Source organism: Ranitomeya imitator, chromosome 5 (genome assembly GCF_032444005.1).
Source record: "Ranitomeya imitator isolate aRanImi1 chromosome 5, aRanImi1.pri, whole genome shotgun sequence".
NCBI lineage: Eukaryota > Metazoa > Chordata > Amphibia > Anura > Dendrobatidae > Ranitomeya > Ranitomeya imitator.
Window position 1 is genome coordinate 449,203,045 of NC_091286.1, and position 17,526 is coordinate 449,220,570.

Sequence of the window (17,526 nt, forward strand, 5' to 3'; positions counted from 1 at the left end):
GCAGGCGCGCAGGACCTGTGATGAGGTCGCAGTCACATGACCGTGACGTCATGGCAGGTCCTTGTCGCATACCATCCTTGCCACCGGAACCTGCCGCTTGCATGGAGCGGATACCGGAGCGTTGCGAGGAGCGGGAAAGGCGCCGGAATGTGAGTATATGATGATTTTTTTTTTTTTATTATTATTATTTTTATTATTTTTAACGTTAGATCTTTTTACTATTGAGGCTGCATAGGCAGCATCAATAGTAAAAAAGTTGGTCACACAGGGTTAATAGCAGCGTTAATGGAGTGCGTTACACCGCGGTCCATTAGCGCTGCCATTAACCCTGTGTGAGCGCTGACTGGAGGGGAGTACCGAGCGGGCACTGACTGCGGGGAGGAAGGAGTGGCCATGTTGCCGCCGGACTGCGCCCGTAGCTGATTGGTCCTGGCAATGGTCTTGGGCATTTTGCCACGACCAATCAGCGACTTGGATTCCATGACACAGTCACCGACAGCCAGACGGAAGTGACCCTTAGTCAATTATGTAGTAGATATAGATATATATATATATATATATATATATATATATATATATATATATATATATATATATATATATATATATATATATATATATATATATATTACAGTACAGACCAAAAGTTTGGACACGCCCTCTCGTATAAAAGTTTTTGTGTATTTTCATGACTATGAAAATTGTACATTCACACTGAAGGCATCAAAACTATGAACTAACACATGTGGAATTATATACTTAACAAAAAAGTGTGAAACAACTGAAATTATGTTTTATATTCTAGGTTCTTCAAAGTAGCCACCTTTTTCCTTGATGACTGCTTTGCACACTTCTGGCATTCTCTTGATGAGCTTCAAGAGGTAGTCACTGGGAATGGTTTTCACTTCACAGGTGTGCCCTGTCAGGTTTAATAAGTGGGACTTCTTGCCTTATAAATGGGGTTAGGACCATCAGTTGTGTTGTGCAGAAGTCTGGTGGATACACAGCTGATAGTCCTACTTAATAGACTGTGCAGCAGGCCTTCATGTTAAAATAGCTGCTAGGAAACCACTGCTAAGGACAGGCAACAAGCAGAAGAGACTTGTTTGGGCTAAAGAACACAAGGAATGGACATTAGACCAGTGGAAATCTGTGCTTTGGTCTGATGAGTCCAAATTTGAGATCTTTGGTTCTAACCACCGTGTCTTTGTGCGACGCAGAAAATGTGGACGGATGGACTCTACATGCCTGGTTCCCACCGTGAAGCATGGAAGAGGTGGTGTGATGGTGTGGGGGTGTGTTGTGAATTCTGTGGCAGAGCTCCCTCCTGTGGTCACAAGTGGTACTTCGGCTGATTCTCTCTGTGAGCTTCTGTTGGTGGAGGGAAGTGGTACTGCGGCTTCTGAGTTTCCTCCCACAGGTGATCTGGTGAGGTCGTTAGGTGCTTCTCTACTTAACTCCACCTAATGCTTTGATCCTGGCTTCCTGTCAATGTTCCAGTGTTGGACTTGCTTTTCCCTGGATCATTCCTGTGGCCTGCTGCTCTGCATAGCTAAGTTCTTCTTTGCTATTTGTTTGCTATTTTTTCTGTCCAGCTTGTCTAATTTGTTGCTGGAAGCTCTGGGACGCAAAGGGTGTACCTCCGTGCCGTTAGTTCGGTACGGAGGGTCTTTTTGCCCCCTTTGCGTGGTTTTCTTTAGGGTTTTGTGTAGACCGCAAAGTTACCTTTTCTATCCTCGATCTGTTAAGAAAGTCGGGCCTCACTTTGCTGAATCTATTTCATCTCTACGTTTGTCTTTTCATCTTAACTCACAGTCATTATATGTGGGGGGCTGCCTTTTCCTTTGGGGTATTTCTCTGAGGCAAGGTAGGCATATTTTCTATCTTCAGGCTAGTTAGTTTCTCAGGCTGTGCCGAGTTGCCTAGGCAGAGTTAGGCGCAATCCACGGCTGCCTCTAGTGTTGTTTGGAGAGGATTAGGGATTGCGGTCTGCAGAGTTCCCACGTCTCAGAGCTCGTTCTATGATTTTGGGTTATTGTCAGATCACTGTATGTGCTCTGACCGCTATGTCCATTGTAGTACTGAATTGCCTTTCATAACAGTACAGGAAGCCCAAAGTACTAATGATTCTCAATAGAGGGAAAAAAGAAGTTCTGAGACCATTTTTTTTTTTCTTTGCACTGTGTTTTGCCTTTTTTTTTCCCCTAGACATTTGGGTGGTTCAGTACACAGGTGTAGCGATGGACATTAGAAGTTTGTCTTCATTTGTGGATCAGCTCTCGGCAAGAGTACAAAAGATTCAAGACACTATTGATCAGAAAGCTATGTTGGAACCAAGAATTCCTATTCCTGATTTGTTTTTTGGAGATAGAACTAAGTTTCTGAGTTTCAAAAATAATTGTAAATTATTTCTGGCCTAGAAACCTCGCTCCTCTGGTGATCCAGTTCAACAGGTTTTGATTGTTATTTCTTTTTTGCGCGGTGACCCTCAGGACTGGGCATTTTCTCTTGCGCCAGGAGATCCTGCATTGAGTAATATCGATGCGTTTTTTCCTGGCGCTTGGATTGCTGTACGATGAACCTAATTCAGTGGATCAGGCAGAGAAAAATTTCCTGGCTCTTTGTCAGGGTCAGGATGAGATAGAGGTATATTGTCAGCAATTTAGAAAGTGGTCCGTGCTCACTCAATGGAATGAATCTGCGCTGGCAGCTATGTTCAGAAAGGGTCTCTCTGAAGCCCTTAAGGATGTCATGGTGGGATTTCCTATGCCTGCTGGTTTGAATGAGTCTGTCTTTGGCCATTCAGATCGGTCGACGCTTGCGTGAGCGTAAATCTGTGCACCATTTGGCGGTATTACCTGAGCTTAAACCTGAGCCTATGCAGTGCGATAGGACTTTGACCAGAGTTAAACGGCAAGAACACAGACGTCTGAATGGGCTGTGTTTCTACTGTGGTGATTCCACTCATGCTATCTCTGATTGTCCTAAGCGCACTAAGCGGTTCGCTAGGTCTGCCACCATTGGTACGGTACAGTCAAAATTTCTTCTGTCCGTTACCTTGATCTGCTCTTTGTCATCGTATTCTGTCATGGCATTTGTGGATTCAGGCGCTGCCCTGAATTTGATGGACTTGGAGTATGCTAAGCGTTGTGGGTTTCTCTTAGAGCCCTTGCAGTGTCCTATTCCATTGAGAGGAATTGATGCTACGCCTTTGGCCAAGAATAAGCCTCAATACTGGACCCAGCTGACCATGTGCATGGCTCCTGCACATCAGGAGGTTATTCGCTTTCTGGTGATGCATAATCTGCATGATGTGGTCGTGTTGGGGTTGCCATGGCTATAAGCCCATAATCCAGTATTAGATTGGAAATCCATGTCGGTGTCCAGCTGGGGTTGTCAGGGGGTACATTGTGATGTTCCATTTCTGTCAATTTCGTCATCCACCCCTTCTGAGGTTCCAGAGTTCTTGTCTGATTACCGGGATGTATTTGATGAGCCCAAGTCCGATGCCCTACCTCCGCATAGGGATTGTGATTGTGCTATCAATTTGATTCCTGGTAGTAAATTCCCAAAAGGTCGACTGTTTAAATTATCCGTGCCTGAGCACGCCGCTATGCGCAGTTATGTGAAGGAATCCCTGGAGAAGGGGCATATTTGCCCGTCATCGTCACCATTAGGAGCAGGGTTCTTTTTTGTAGCGAAGAAGGATGGTTCGCTGAGACCTTGTATAGATTACCGCCTTCTAAATAAGATCACGGTTAAATTTCAGTACCCCTTGCCATTATCTGCTTTGTTTGCTCGGATTAAGGGGGCTAGTTGGTTCACCAAGATAGATCTTCATGGTGCGTATAATCTGGTGCGAATCAGGCGAGGAGATGAATGGAAAACTGCATTTAATACGCCCGAGGGTCATTTTGAGTATCTAGTGATGCCATTCGGACTTGCCAATGCTCCATCAGTGTTTCAGTCCTTTATGCATGACATCTTCCGAGAGTACCTGGATAAATTCCTGATTGTGTACTTGGATGACATTTTGATCTTCTCGGATGATTGGGAGTCTCATGTGAAGCAGGTCAGAACAGTTTTTCAGGTCCTGCGTGCTAATTCTTTGTTTGTGAAGGGATCAAAGTGTCTCTTTGGTGTGCAGAAGGTTTCATTTTTGGGGTTCATCTTTTCCCCTTCTACTATCGAGATGGATCCTGTTAAGGTCCAAGCCATCCATGATTGGACTCAGCCGACATCTCTGAAAAGTCTGCAAAAGTTCCTGGGCTTTGCTAATTTTTATCGTCGCTTCATCTGCAATTTTTCTAGTATTGCCAAACCATTGACCGATTTGACCAAGAAGGGTGCTGATTTGGTCAATTGGTCTTCTGCTGCTGTGGAAGCTTTTCAAGACTTGAAGCGTCGTTTTTCTTCTGCCCCTGTGTTGTGTCAACCAGATGTTTCTCTTCTGTTTCAGGTCGAGGTTGATGCTTCTGAGATTGGAGCAGGGGCTGTTTTGTCGCAGAGAGGTTCTGATTGCTCAGTGATGAAACCATGCGCTTTTTTTTCCAGGAAGTTTTCGCCTGCTGAGCGAAATTATGATGTGGGCAACCGAGAGTTGCTGGCCATGAAGTGGGCATTCGAGGAGTGGCGTCATTGGCTTGAAGGAGCTAAGCATCGCGTGGTGGTATTGACTGATCATAAGAACTTGACTTATCTTGAGTCTGCTAAGCGGTTGAATCCTAGACAGGCTCGTTGGTCGCTGTTTTTTGCCCGTTTTGACTTTGTGATTTCGTACCTTCCGGGCTCTAAAAATGTGAAGGCAGATGCTCTGTCTAGGAGTTTTGTGCCCGACTCTCCGGGTTTGTCTGAGCCGGCGGGTATCCTCAAGGAAGGAGTAATTGTGTCTGCCATCTCCCCTGATTTGCGGCGGGTGCTGCAAAAATTTCAGGCTAATAAACCTGATCGTTGTCCAGCGGAGAAACTGTTTGTCCCTGATAGGTGGACCAATAAAGTTATCTCTGAGGTTCATTGTTCGGTGTTGGCTGGTCATCCTGGAATCTTTGGTACCAGAGAGTTGGTGGCTAGATCCTTTTGGTGGCCGTCTCTGTCGCGGGATGTGCGTGTTTTTGTGCAGTCCTGTGGGATTTGTGCTCGGGCTAAGCCTTGCTGTTCTCGTGCCAGTGGGTTGCTTTTGCCCTTGCCGGTCCCGAAGAGGCCTTGGACACATATCTCTATGGATTTTATTTCTGATCTTCCCGATTCTCAAAAGATGTCAGTCATTTGGGTGGTCTGTGATCGCTTTTCTAAGATGGTTCATCTGGTACCCTTGTCTAAATTGCCTTCCTCATCTGATTTGGTGCCATTGTTCTTCCAGCATGTGGTTCGTTTACATGGCATTCCAGAGAATATCGTTTCTGACAGAGGTTCCCAGTTTGTTTCAAGGTTTTGGCGAGCCTTTTGTGGTAGGATGGGCATTGACTTGTCTTTTTCCTCGGCTTTCCATCCTCAGACTAATGGCCAGACTGAACGAACCAATCAGACCTTGGAAACATATCTGAGATGCTTTGTTTATGCCGATCAGGATGACTGGGTGTCCTTTTTGCCTTTGGCTGAGTTCGCCCTTAATAATCGGGCCAGCTCGGCTACCTTGGTTTCGCCGTTTTTCTGCAATTCTGGGTTCCATCCTCGTTTCTCTTCAGAACAGGTTGAGTCTTCGGACTGTCCTGGTGTGGATACTGTGGTGGACAGGTTGCAGCAGATTTGGACTCATGTAGTGGACAATTTGACCTTGTCCCAGGAGAAGGCTCAACGTTTCGCTAATCGCAGACGCCGTGTGGGTCCCCGACTTCGTGTTGGGGATCTGGTTTGGTTATCTTCTCGTCATATTCCTATGAAGGTTTCCTCTCCTAAGTTTAAACCTCGTTTCATTGGTCCGTATAGGATTTCTGAGGTTCTTAATCCTGTGTCTTTTCGTCTGACCCTTCCAGATTCTTTTTCCATACATAACGTATTCCATAGGTCATTGTTGCGGAGATACGTGGCACCTATGGTTCCATCTGTTGATCCTCCTGCCCCGGTTTTGGTGGAGGGGGAATTGGAGTATATTGTGGAGAAGATTTTGGATTCTCGTGTTTCTAGACGGAAACTCCAGTATCTGGTTAAATGGAAGGGTTATGCTCAGGAAGATAATTCCTGGGTTTTTGCCTCTGATGTCCATGCTCCCGATCTTGTTCGTGCCTTTCATGTGGCTCATCCTGGTCGGCCTGGGGGCTCTGGTGAGGGTTCGGTGACCCCTCCTCAAGGGGGGGGGGGTACTGTTGTGAATTCTGTGGCAGAGCTCCCTCCTGTGGTCACAAGTGGTACTTCGGCTGATTCTCTCTGTGAGCTTCTGTTGGTGGAGGGAAGTGGTACTGCGGCTTCTGAGTTTCCTCCCTCAGGTGATCTGGTGAGGTCGTTAGGTGCTTCTCTACTTAACTCCACCTAATGCTTTGATCCTGGCTTCCTGTCAATGTTCCAGTGTTGGACTTGCTTTTCCCTGGATCTTTCCTGTGGCCTGCTGCTCTGCATAGCTAAGTTCTTCTTTGCTATTTGTTTGCTATTTTTTCTGTCCAGCTTGTCTAATTTGTTGCTGGAAGCTCTGGGACGCAAAGGGTGTACCTCCGTGCCGTTAGTTCGGTACGGAGGGTCTTTTTGCCCCCTTTGCGTGGTTTTCTTTAGGGTTTTGTGTAGACCGCAAAGTTACCTTTTCTATCCTCGATCTGTTAAGAAAGTCGGGCCTCACTTTGCTGAATCTATTTCATCTCTACGTTTGTCTTTTCATCTTAACTCACAGTCATTATATGTGGGGGGCTGCCTTTTCCTTTGGGGTATTTCTCTGAGGCAAGGTAGGCATATTTTCTATCTTCAGGCTAGTTAGTTTCTCAGGCTGTGCCGAGTTGCCTAGGCAGAGTTAGGCGCAATCCACGGCTGCCTCTAGTGTTGTTTGGAGAGGATTAGGGATTGCGGTCTGCAGAGTTCCCACGTCTCAGAGCTCGTTCTATGATTTTGGGTTATTGTCAGATCACTGTATGTGCTCTGACCGCTATGTCCATTGTAGTACTGAATTGCCTTTTATAACAGGGGTGCTTTGCTGGTGACACTGTTGGGGATTTATTCAAAATTGAAGGCATACTGAACCAGCATGGCTACCACAGCATCTTGCAGCGGCATGCTATTCCATCCGGTTTGCGTTTATTTGGACCATCATTTATTTTTCACGGGACAATGACCCCAAACACACCTCCAGGCTGTGTAAGGGCTATTTGACCAAGAAGGAGAGTGATGGAGTGCTACGCCAGATGACCTGGCCTCCACAGTCACCAGACCTGAACCCAATCAAGATGGTTTGGGGTGCGCTGGACCACAGAGTGAAGGCAAAAGTGCCAACAAGTGCTAAGCATCTCTGGGAACTCCTTCAAGATTGTTGGACGACCATTCCCGGTGACTACCTCTTGAAGCTAATCAAGAGAATGCTAAGAGTGTGCAAAGCAGTCATCAAAGCAAAAGGTGGCTACTTTGAAGAACCTAGAATATAAGACATATTTTCAGCTGTTTCACACTTTTTTGTTAAGTATATAATTCCACATGTGTTAATTCATAGTTTTGATGCCTTCAGTGTGAATGTACGATTTTAATAGTCATGAAAATACAGAAAAATCTTTAAATGAGAAGGTGTGTCCAAACTTTGATCTGTACTGTATATTACAAAGTTTCATCTACCCATGGCATCAGTGTGTTCTCCGTGATTTTCACCGTGGGTGACTTTGATTCATGACCAAGATCAAAGGCCGATTTGTTTCCATGATTTTTTTCACAGACCTATGGGCCACAAAAACAAACCATGGAGACATACATGAACTGCTATCTGTCTTGTAATGTTATAGACTATAATGGATGTGTTCTATACCTAAAAAAGCACAGATTGAACATGTATATGAAAAATGGACGATTGATTGAGGCCTCAAACTGAATGCAGATGTTCTTGAAACTGGGTCTGTGTACGGACCGTAATGTACATACTGTCCACAGGTCTCCCAATCCAAACTGGACAGGCTCACCGTCCTATCATAGGCTAAGTTCGATTGGCGAGTCCATAGGCCATTCCATTTTTCACAGACATCTAATTTTGGTCAAATTAAGGTGGTGTTGATTCTTGATTGTGAAAACTTTTTTAAAAAAAACTTTTCTTCCACGGAAGTGAATTATTCCTTCATATTTTATAATGCCTGGTGTACATGGTTTCTGATTTTGTGTAAAATAACAGATGATAAACCATTTATCTGTGTCATCTTGATGCATGTTTTTGTATTTTAAGAACAGTGTTTCAGTGTTAGATATAAGTTGTGTAGTGCTGTAAAACTTGCTTTGAGAGCATGCGATAAGAGTGACTGAACTTTTTAACTCAATTTACTAAATTATGTCCTTGTTCTTTGAATGTATAACTGTTGTACACAGACTGTGTACTAACACTGCACCCCAAAATGCATGAAATGAGTTTACAATACGCTTGCCATTGATAGAGTACTGCTTTTTCTTTTTATAAAACAACTTTTTTCTTCTTCATCTTTTCCTTAGTGCCACACTAGTTATTTGCTTACGTTGACAATAGAAATCAGAATTCTAAAACACAGACTGACACTTCTTTACACATTTAATATTAATTTAATAGGTGCATTACCAAAGCTTCAGTGAAAAGATTTATTTACCTTTTCTAACATGGAGAGGTCAATCGGGTTTTATTCCTGTAAGTTTTCTATCCACATCACTAAATCCTTGGGCTACAGTGATTCCTCGTCAATATAATACCATCAGTGCTCAGTTTCTGTAATGTAAGCTAAAGCAACCGATGGCGGTATTCCTTCATAGAAAATAATTATTTCTTCAACAGATTTGCATATGTACATAAATACAATACATAAGTACAAAATTCTATAAGTGTGTTCATTGCGACTATGTAGGGTTACTTGCAGCATGACCCCTTGTTTGCAAATTGAAAAATAGACCTTTCTTTTCCGTAAGTTGCATGATGATGATTAAAACCCTCACAAGAGGCCCTGGGCTTGGAATTGAGCAAAGGGTTATTCAAAAAAGTTATACCATCCAAGTGGTTGGACCACCCAGCAATTTGCAAGTTATCCCCAAAATCGGGGCTGTGGAACCCCAAGAACAGGGCCATCTTAAATGAAGCTAAGGAACGCATGCTTGAACCCTTGCCCATGAATTCCCTTTGGGACTGACAGACAAAGTGGAGTGCTGTATTCTATTCCCAGCAGACCCATGTACAATTAATGGAGCATAATCCGAGCTTGCATTCCTCTGCTGTGTTCAAGACTGAGCTCTGTTCTCGATTGAATCCTCAGCAATCAGTAAGTTATCCCCTAACTTAGTGATAGAAAATAACTCAAAAAAACTCCCAAAAAATTCGTAATCCCCTAAAGTGAAACTTTTTTTGGAATTTGTATATTCTCCCCATGTTTGTGTAGGATTCCTCCATTTGCCAACCACACTCCAAAAAAACATACTGCTAGGATGATTATGGAATATTGATTGTTGGTCCCCAATGGGAACATTGATTAATGTCAACATCTGTACAGTGCTGGTTACATGAATACAGTTCTGAAATAAGCAGCACTGGCTTTCTGGGTGTCACTATTCATGTCCAGGTGTATGTAGCAGTGCTGATGTTTAGAGGCAGAACAACAGATGCCAAAGAGCCACAACACAAGAAGCATCATCTAGCCGCCATCACTTTTCTCTGTTCGTTATTGGCCAATAAAGAACTTCATCAGAAACACCCTATTGTACGGACACACACCATGTGAAGTAGGTAGGAAATAATCCGAGTCCCCGCAGCTACATGATTTGCGGCTGTTAGATAGCTGCAACACATGCAGGGATACCCTAACAAACAGGCAATCCCTGCATGTATTGTGACTGTCTAACAGCCACGAATCATGCAGCCACAGAGACCCAAATATATTACTTGAGCATGCCCGAGATACTTGGATAACACCTGATCATGCTCGCATAACACGATATCAAGAGCATGCTCGCTCATCACTATTAATTAACATAGGCATTACCGATCATTGTGCGTCCAGTTGCTATAGCTTACATTACATCTGATCTCGTAGCTTTAATTATCACCACCGCTTAACTGTGTATGTTCACAATCTGTAGTGGTGCCAGGCGAGGGGGCCTTACATTTACAGTCACCTACCACTAACTGTTCACTGATGCATTATCTTATGCTTCTTTCCCACCTTCCTTATGGGATTCCTGATGGCTTTATACTTTGATATCACTATTGTGCAACTTGTGGTGAACTAACACAGCTCTCCAGTAACTGCCCGTATACTTCCTATCTTTGTTTTGTCTTATTCCTTTTTTTTCTGTTGATGGATAGACCAGATCAATATACTTGTCGTTTAAAAATTAATGGGATCATTGCAATGGAACAATCAGGAGTGTTAGCGCCCTACAGCCTTCAGTTATTGATCCTTTACTGTAGCCTTACCCAGTTGTCTCCAGACCTTCCAAACAAAACTCCATCTTCCATGGAAGTACTGGGTTGGGTTAACTCATGCCAGATAATGGTGTTAAATATTCATGTTTCACCAATACTTCCTGTCTTTACATTCTGGTAAGCCTGCATCCACTGATGAAAAAAGCCATACAAAGAAACAAAATGGTTGCATAAATGACATGTAGGTCATGTAATGAGGTGGCCAGCTAAAAATTATTATAAAACATCCCAAACACGATTAATGAAGAAATAATTAGTTATTGTTCTTTGGGGGGGGGGAGAGGTTATTTCTTTTTTTAAAGTTGACATTTTGAATTTGAGATGAAGTTTACGGACTCCTTTGGAGTTCCTAAGTGCTATCCATACTGGATACGTGTTGTTCATTGCAATATTTTTGTGATATCCTTGAGTTTTAAGCTACATGTTATGGAACCATTGGTCAGCATCCACAGATCTGCTAGGGTGGGGCAATTGTACACATGGACATTAGACATCCTTTGTTTTGCCCCTCCTTTTCTTCTTCAGCAGTCATTCAATGACAAGCGTAAAAAGAACCTCTTTTCCCGAAAATTCCCATTCTACAAGAACAAGGACCAGAGTGAGATGGAAACCAGTGATGTTGACCGTAAGTACGTGATATAATGGGCCAAGCTGGAGAAAGGTTTGCTAGCCTGTATTAGGGTGTTACAAATGAGGCATTTTCAAGAGCAGTATTTGGTGTTTGATTTCAACAGAAGATTACCTTAAAGTTTCAGGGCATGCTGGGAATATTGGTGAATGACTCTTCTAACTGCATAAAGTAACAGGTTTCTTGGCTCTTTCTCTAAAGCATGCACTGTATCATATAAGGTAATAACGATCAGGCAAATTTGTAACCAATATATGTAAAGATTTACGTTCAGGTATCAAATTTAAAATGCTTTGAACCTTTGAAGTAATGAGGCAAATTGTTTTGGATTTTTACCTTTTCCTGAACTTGGGAATGCCTTTTTTATGTAGCGCCATTTGTGTATATTTTACTGACAAGTGTTTTCTCTGTGATTATTTCTTTGTTTTTGTTTGCTCTCTGGGACTACAGGAGGTCCCTGACGACATGGGATCAAAAGGCCTGAGTAAGTGACAGAAAAATCACCACCTGAGTTTTAATTCCTAAAATTTAATCAATTTTCTCTCTTTGGAAAGGATTCTGTTATTCCTTCTTAAAAAGAGTAACATAACTTTCAGAGTGGTCCTTCATCTTCTCTTAAGTTAAAGGTATTGAAACTTTGAGTAATGAAATCTGGAGATATTTACCGTAATATTTTTTTTAATAAACACCGGGCTGCATTAATTTTATTTTCTTATTAGCTTAATCCAAAAGTCTGGCTTGGGATGATTAAGAGTTCATTTTATCATTTTGTCTAACCACTTTGACGGTACAGTTGCTGTCACTTCAGCATTTAAGGGGTCACACTCTAATGTTGCAATGCGTGTTCCCAGGAATGATTTTCCTGATTATCGACCTGTTTAAACAGGCTGCAAGTCACCTGTGGAATGTGCAAAACATTTAATCCTCAGGTGAGATTTTTAAGCTTGCTTAAAAACAATCATTCTCGGCAGCTCATCATCCTGTGTAAGTATAGCAAGACATGCCGCTGACAACAATTTGATTTTATGTGCACAGATCATATTAAAGGTAACCTGTCACCCTCAAAATCGAAGGTGAGCTAAGCCCACTGGCATCAGGGGCTTATCTACAGCATTCTGTAATGCTGTAGATAAGCCTCCGATGTATCCTGAAAGATGAGAAAAGAGGTTAGATTATACTCACCTGGGTGGGCGGTCCCGGTCTGGTTCTGGTCCGATGGGCGTCGCGGTCTGGTCCGGGGCCTCCCATCTTCTTATGATGACGTCCTCTTCTCTTCACGCTGCGGCTCCGACGCAGGCGTACTTTGTCTGCCCTGTTGAGGGCAGAGCAAAGTACTGCAGTGCGCATGTGTCGGGAAAGGTCAGAGAAGCCCAGCACCTGCGCACTGCAGAACTTAAAATAAATAGATAATCCTATAAAATAATTTTAACTAATACTTGGTAAAATTCATTACATAGGGATGCTATCCCAGTGTGCCCACACTAAAAGGGAGTTTGTATGTGATATAGTGGGCCAAGCTGGAGAAAGGTTTGCTAGCCTGAAGTAGGTGATACAAGTGACGCATTTTCAATAACAGTATTTCGTATTGCAGTAGGTCAGGGATGTGTTATAGGGAAGATATGTAGCTCACAAATATGATCAATACTGTTTTTTAGTGTGACAATTATGCAAATTGTCTCTTCAGAGAGGAAGAGAACTAGAACTCTAGTGCCACCTATTGGAAGTAGCAATCCTAACAGTCAATGTTGACTCTTTAACGAGCTTTGTCACATGACTTCGAATAATAGCCAAACCAGAATCTTAATTTTCAGACACCTCGTTTCGGGGTACTGCCCCTCATCAGTGCAAAGCGGAGATCTGGTTTGGCTATGTGAGAGGCGTCCGACCGTTTTCCAAGAAGTATTGTTTCTCCTTGCGGAGATTGACATGCTAAGCATGCCGAGATGAGGAGACTTAAAGCCGCAATGCTCCTCTGGGAAATATGCTAATTATGCAAATTGTCTCTTCAGAGAGGAAGAGAACTAGAACTCTAGTGCCACCTATTGGAAGGTAGCAATCCTACAAGTCAATGTTGACCCTTTGACGAGCCTTGTCACATGACTTAGGATAATAGTTTATTAGTGTGACAATAAATACATACAGAGGAATCTGTTATTTTATAATATTAGATGCAATATAGGTCTTCCACAAGGGATACATGGCAAAATAATACATTTCTAATAACTGGAGCTTTTCCTTCTAATAACTTATATATGTTCAGTCAAGAAATTCCATGAACTGTTGGATTTATTATCGTCATCATAAAACCCCACATTCTTACATTTTATGTCTCTAGTTGTGTTCTGACCTGTGTACTTACATTGTTCCTTATATAAAACTAGATGGCAGCCCGATTCTAAAGAATCGGGAGTCTAGAATCCATATATACTTTATTCAAATGTAAGAATAATACAATTAATAAATAATAGTAAGAAAGAACAAAAATAATAGGCAGTATATGGAGAAAACACCAAACAAAAGTTCAAAATTGGTGTCAAAATGTCACTGAACCACTTCACAACTAAATATATATAGTTTTGGTAAATGGTATTATCATTTTTTTGACGAAATTCGGCAGGAGCTTGAAGAGCAACGTCACTGGGCCCGCCTCCATGCAGTAGAAACTTGCTGTGAGGTAAAAATTCAAAAATCACACCAAAATGGCGGGCGGAGTGTGTCACAGTACGGCACGTTTCTGATTGGTCGCTCGCAGCAGGCGGCAACCAATCAGACACTGGACACTGTTGACGTCACTTATCTCCGGACATTAGCTCCGGACATTAGCTCCGGACATTAGCTCCGGACATTAGCTCCGGACATTAGCTCCGGACATTAGCTCCGGACATTATCTCCGCACATTAGCTCCGGACATTAGCTCCGGACAAAGCCACGGAAGTTGGCACAAATTGCAGGAAGTAGTATTCTAGGCAATTAATCTCCGGACATTAGCTCCGGACAAAGCCACGGAAGTTGGCACAAATTGCAGGAAGTAGTATTCTAGGCAATTATATATTAGATAAATATTTGGGATAATTTCAAGTACTAATCATCGCAACGTACTTTTCCCATGTTGAGTGTGAAGATAGATAGATTTGAGGAAAAGCGCTGCTTTCAGGATTTCATGGCGTAACTTTTAGTGGCAGTCATGTTCTGAGTTTTACCAATGAGTACTTTACTCTTAAATCCTGTTTTCCAGTAAATAGAAAATAATTGAGGAGAGAACATAAGGTTACAGTGACATCTTTTACAGAAGTCAGGTAGAAAGTGCTGGACATAGTCTGACTAGCTGGTGCCAGTAAATTAGGTATTTACAGGCAATTGAGTGAACTCAAAGCCCTCAGTTAAGCTTCAAAATACACATTTAATATCATGACTTCAGGTTTTGGTATTATTCTATTGTCATTTATTTTGAACTGGAAAATTAAATGTAAAATAAATTTCTTATTTATCTACAAAAATATGTATTTCATATGTTCAAGAAAGCTTCACAAAATTTCTGACATGATAATTATTTCAGGATTCATTGTCAAGTGCCAGGTCTACATTGCCGTAGAAGTAGAGATGACTGTCTTAGACTCCTCTCATTATGCAGTCCCCACAGTAAAAATAATACATATGAATATATATTTTGCCAAGAGTACCAATCACTCAGCGGCTCCTGTTGTAACACTTTCCCTGCTGGTCTCTATTTCCTGGATCTTCTCGACACACAGGAAATGATCACTCAGCCAATGATCACATGTTCATGTGTGATGTCCTTGCTGCAACAGGAAGTAGAGGCGGGTGTGGCCCTGGGCAAAATGCCAGAAGGGAAGGCTGGTACATAAATGTGGTACCAAGTACATTTTTTGCCCTTCAGGAAATTAAAGGGAATCTGTCACCAGGTTTTTGCCATTTTATCTGACTGCAGCATAATGTAGAGAAACACACTCCGATTACAACGATGTGTCACCTGCTGGGCTCCTTGCAGTTTTGATAAAATTATTGCTTTGTCAGCAGGAGATTATCACTAGAGGACTACTAATCCTACTGCCATGTAGTACAGTAGTACATGTACATTTTATCACAAAAGTGAGTACCCATCTCACATTTTTTTAAATATTGTATTACTGTATATACTCGAGTATAAGCCGACCCAAGTATAAGCCGAGGCACCTAATTTTGCCACTGAGAACTGGGTAAGCTTATTGAATCAAGTATAAGCCGGGTATGCATTGTCCCCTCATCTCTATCCTGCTATGCTTGGCTCCCCTCATCCCTGTCCTGCTATGCGTGGCTTCCCCTGTCGCTGTCCTGATATGCATGGCTCACCCCCTGTCCTCTCCTGGTATGTGTGGCTCCCCCCCCATCCTGTCCTTGTATGCTATTCGTGGCATCCCCCCTGTCACATTGTATGCATTGCTCCGGCGGTCCCGTCGTATGCATGGCTCCCCCCATCCCGTCGTGTACGTGGCTCCCCCCCACCGTCCCGGAATGCATGCTTCCTATTACCAAAAAACATCTTACCCTCCTCCGCGCCGTCGGAGCATCTCATTGGTTCCGGCATCTGCAGCTCTTCCTGTGCTGAGCAATCATGTGGCACCGCTCATTAAGGTAATGAATATGCACTGCACACCTATGGGAGTGGAGACTTGTGCATATTCATTACCTTAATGAGCGGTGCCACGTGATCACTAAGCACAGGAAGAGCTCCAGGCATCAGGACCAACGAGATGCTGTGACGGCGCGGAGGAGGGTGAGTAGGATGTCTTCTGGAAGCCGGCGGCTGCAGCTGTCACAATGCGCTATAAGCAGCTGCACAGTTACAGCCACAGCCGCTGCTCGCCCTCCACTGCCGTCTTCTGGGACAATGACTCGTGTATAAGCCGAGGGGGGCGTTTTCAGCACAAAAAAAGTGCTGAAAAGGTGCTTATACACGAGTATATACAGTATATCTTTTCATGGGAAAACACTAAAGATGTGACACTTTGATACTATGTAAAGTAGTCAGTGTACAGCATGTATAACAGTGTAAATATCATGTGCCCTCTAAGTAACTCAACACACAGCCATTATCAATGTGTGAACAGCTGGCAACAAAAGTAAGTACAACCCTAAGTAAAAATTGCCAAATTGCACCCGAAGCGTCAATATTTTATGTGGCCACCTTTATTTTCAAGCACTGCCTTAACTCTCTTGGGCATGGAGTTCACTAAAGCTTCACAGGTTGTCATTGGAATTCTCTTCTACTCCATGACGAAATCACAGAGCTGGTGGAGACCTTACACTCTTCCACTTTCCGTTTGAGGATGCCCCACAAATGGTCAATAGGGTTTAGGTCTGGAAACATGCTGGCCAGTCCAGCACCTTTACCCTCAGTTTCTTTAACGTGGCAGTGATCGTCTTGGACATGTGTTTGGGGTCGTTATCATTTTGGAATATTGCCCTGCTGCCCAGTTTCTGAAGGTAGAGGATCATGGTCTGCCTCAGTATGTCACAGTTCATGTTTGCATTCATGGCTGCCTCAATGAACTGTAGCTCCCCACAACCTGCAGCACTCACGTAGCCCCAAATCATGACACTCCCTCCACCATGCTTGACTGTAGGCAAGACATACTTGTCTTTATACTCTTCACCCAGGTGCCACCATACACGCCTGACACCATCTCAACCAAATAAGTAAATAAGTTTATCTTGGTCTCATCAGACCATAGGACATGGTTGCAGTAATCCTGCTGCTTCAGCAAATTGTTTGCAGACTTTCTTGTGCATCATCTTTAGGAGAGGTTTTCTTCTGGGACGACAGCCATGCAGATCAATTTAATGCAGTGTGCGGCGTATGGTCTGATCACTGACTCTGCCCCCCACACACCTCTTTAACCTCTGCAGCAATGCGGGCTGCACTCATACGTCTATTTTGAAAAGACCACCTCTGGATATAATGCCGAGTATGTGCACTCAACCTCTTTGGTCGACCATGATGAGGCCTGTTCTGAGTGTTTTGACCACCGTGCTGCAGCTCAGTTTCAGGGTGTTGGCAATCTTCTTATAGCCTGGGCCATCTTTATATAGAGCAACAATTATTTTTTCCAGATCCTCAGAGAGTTCTGTGCCATGGGTGCCATGTTGAACTTCCAGTGACCAGTATGAGAGTGTGAGAGCCATAACACCACATATAACACTCCTGCTCCCCATTCACATCTGAGACCTTGTACCACTAATGAGTCACATGACAGTGGGGAGGGAAAATTGCTAATTGGCCCCAATGTGGCCATTTTCACTTAGGGGTGTACTAACTTTTGTTACCAGTGGATTAGACATTAACAGCTCT

General features: G+C 43.2%; 1 protein-coding gene across 22 annotated transcripts in view; it reads left to right on the forward strand.

Annotated features, from left to right (window-relative positions):
• Positions 1-17,526, forward strand: part of DLG1 (discs large MAGUK scaffold protein 1) — a 348,066-nt gene that overhangs the window by 257,553 nt on the left and 72,987 nt on the right. For 11 of the 22 annotated variants that reach the window (XM_069727207.1, XM_069727208.1, XM_069727203.1 and 8 more), the window contains one exon: positions 11,628-11,661. In XM_069727207.1, the coding sequence (XP_069583308.1) occupies positions 11,628-11,661 (34 nt within the window). Of the gene's footprint in view, positions 1-11,074; positions 11,175-11,627; positions 11,662-17,526 lie in introns of all 22 variants that reach the window. The other 11 variants (XM_069727197.1, XM_069727200.1, XM_069727202.1 and 8 more) reach the window with 2 other exon arrangements.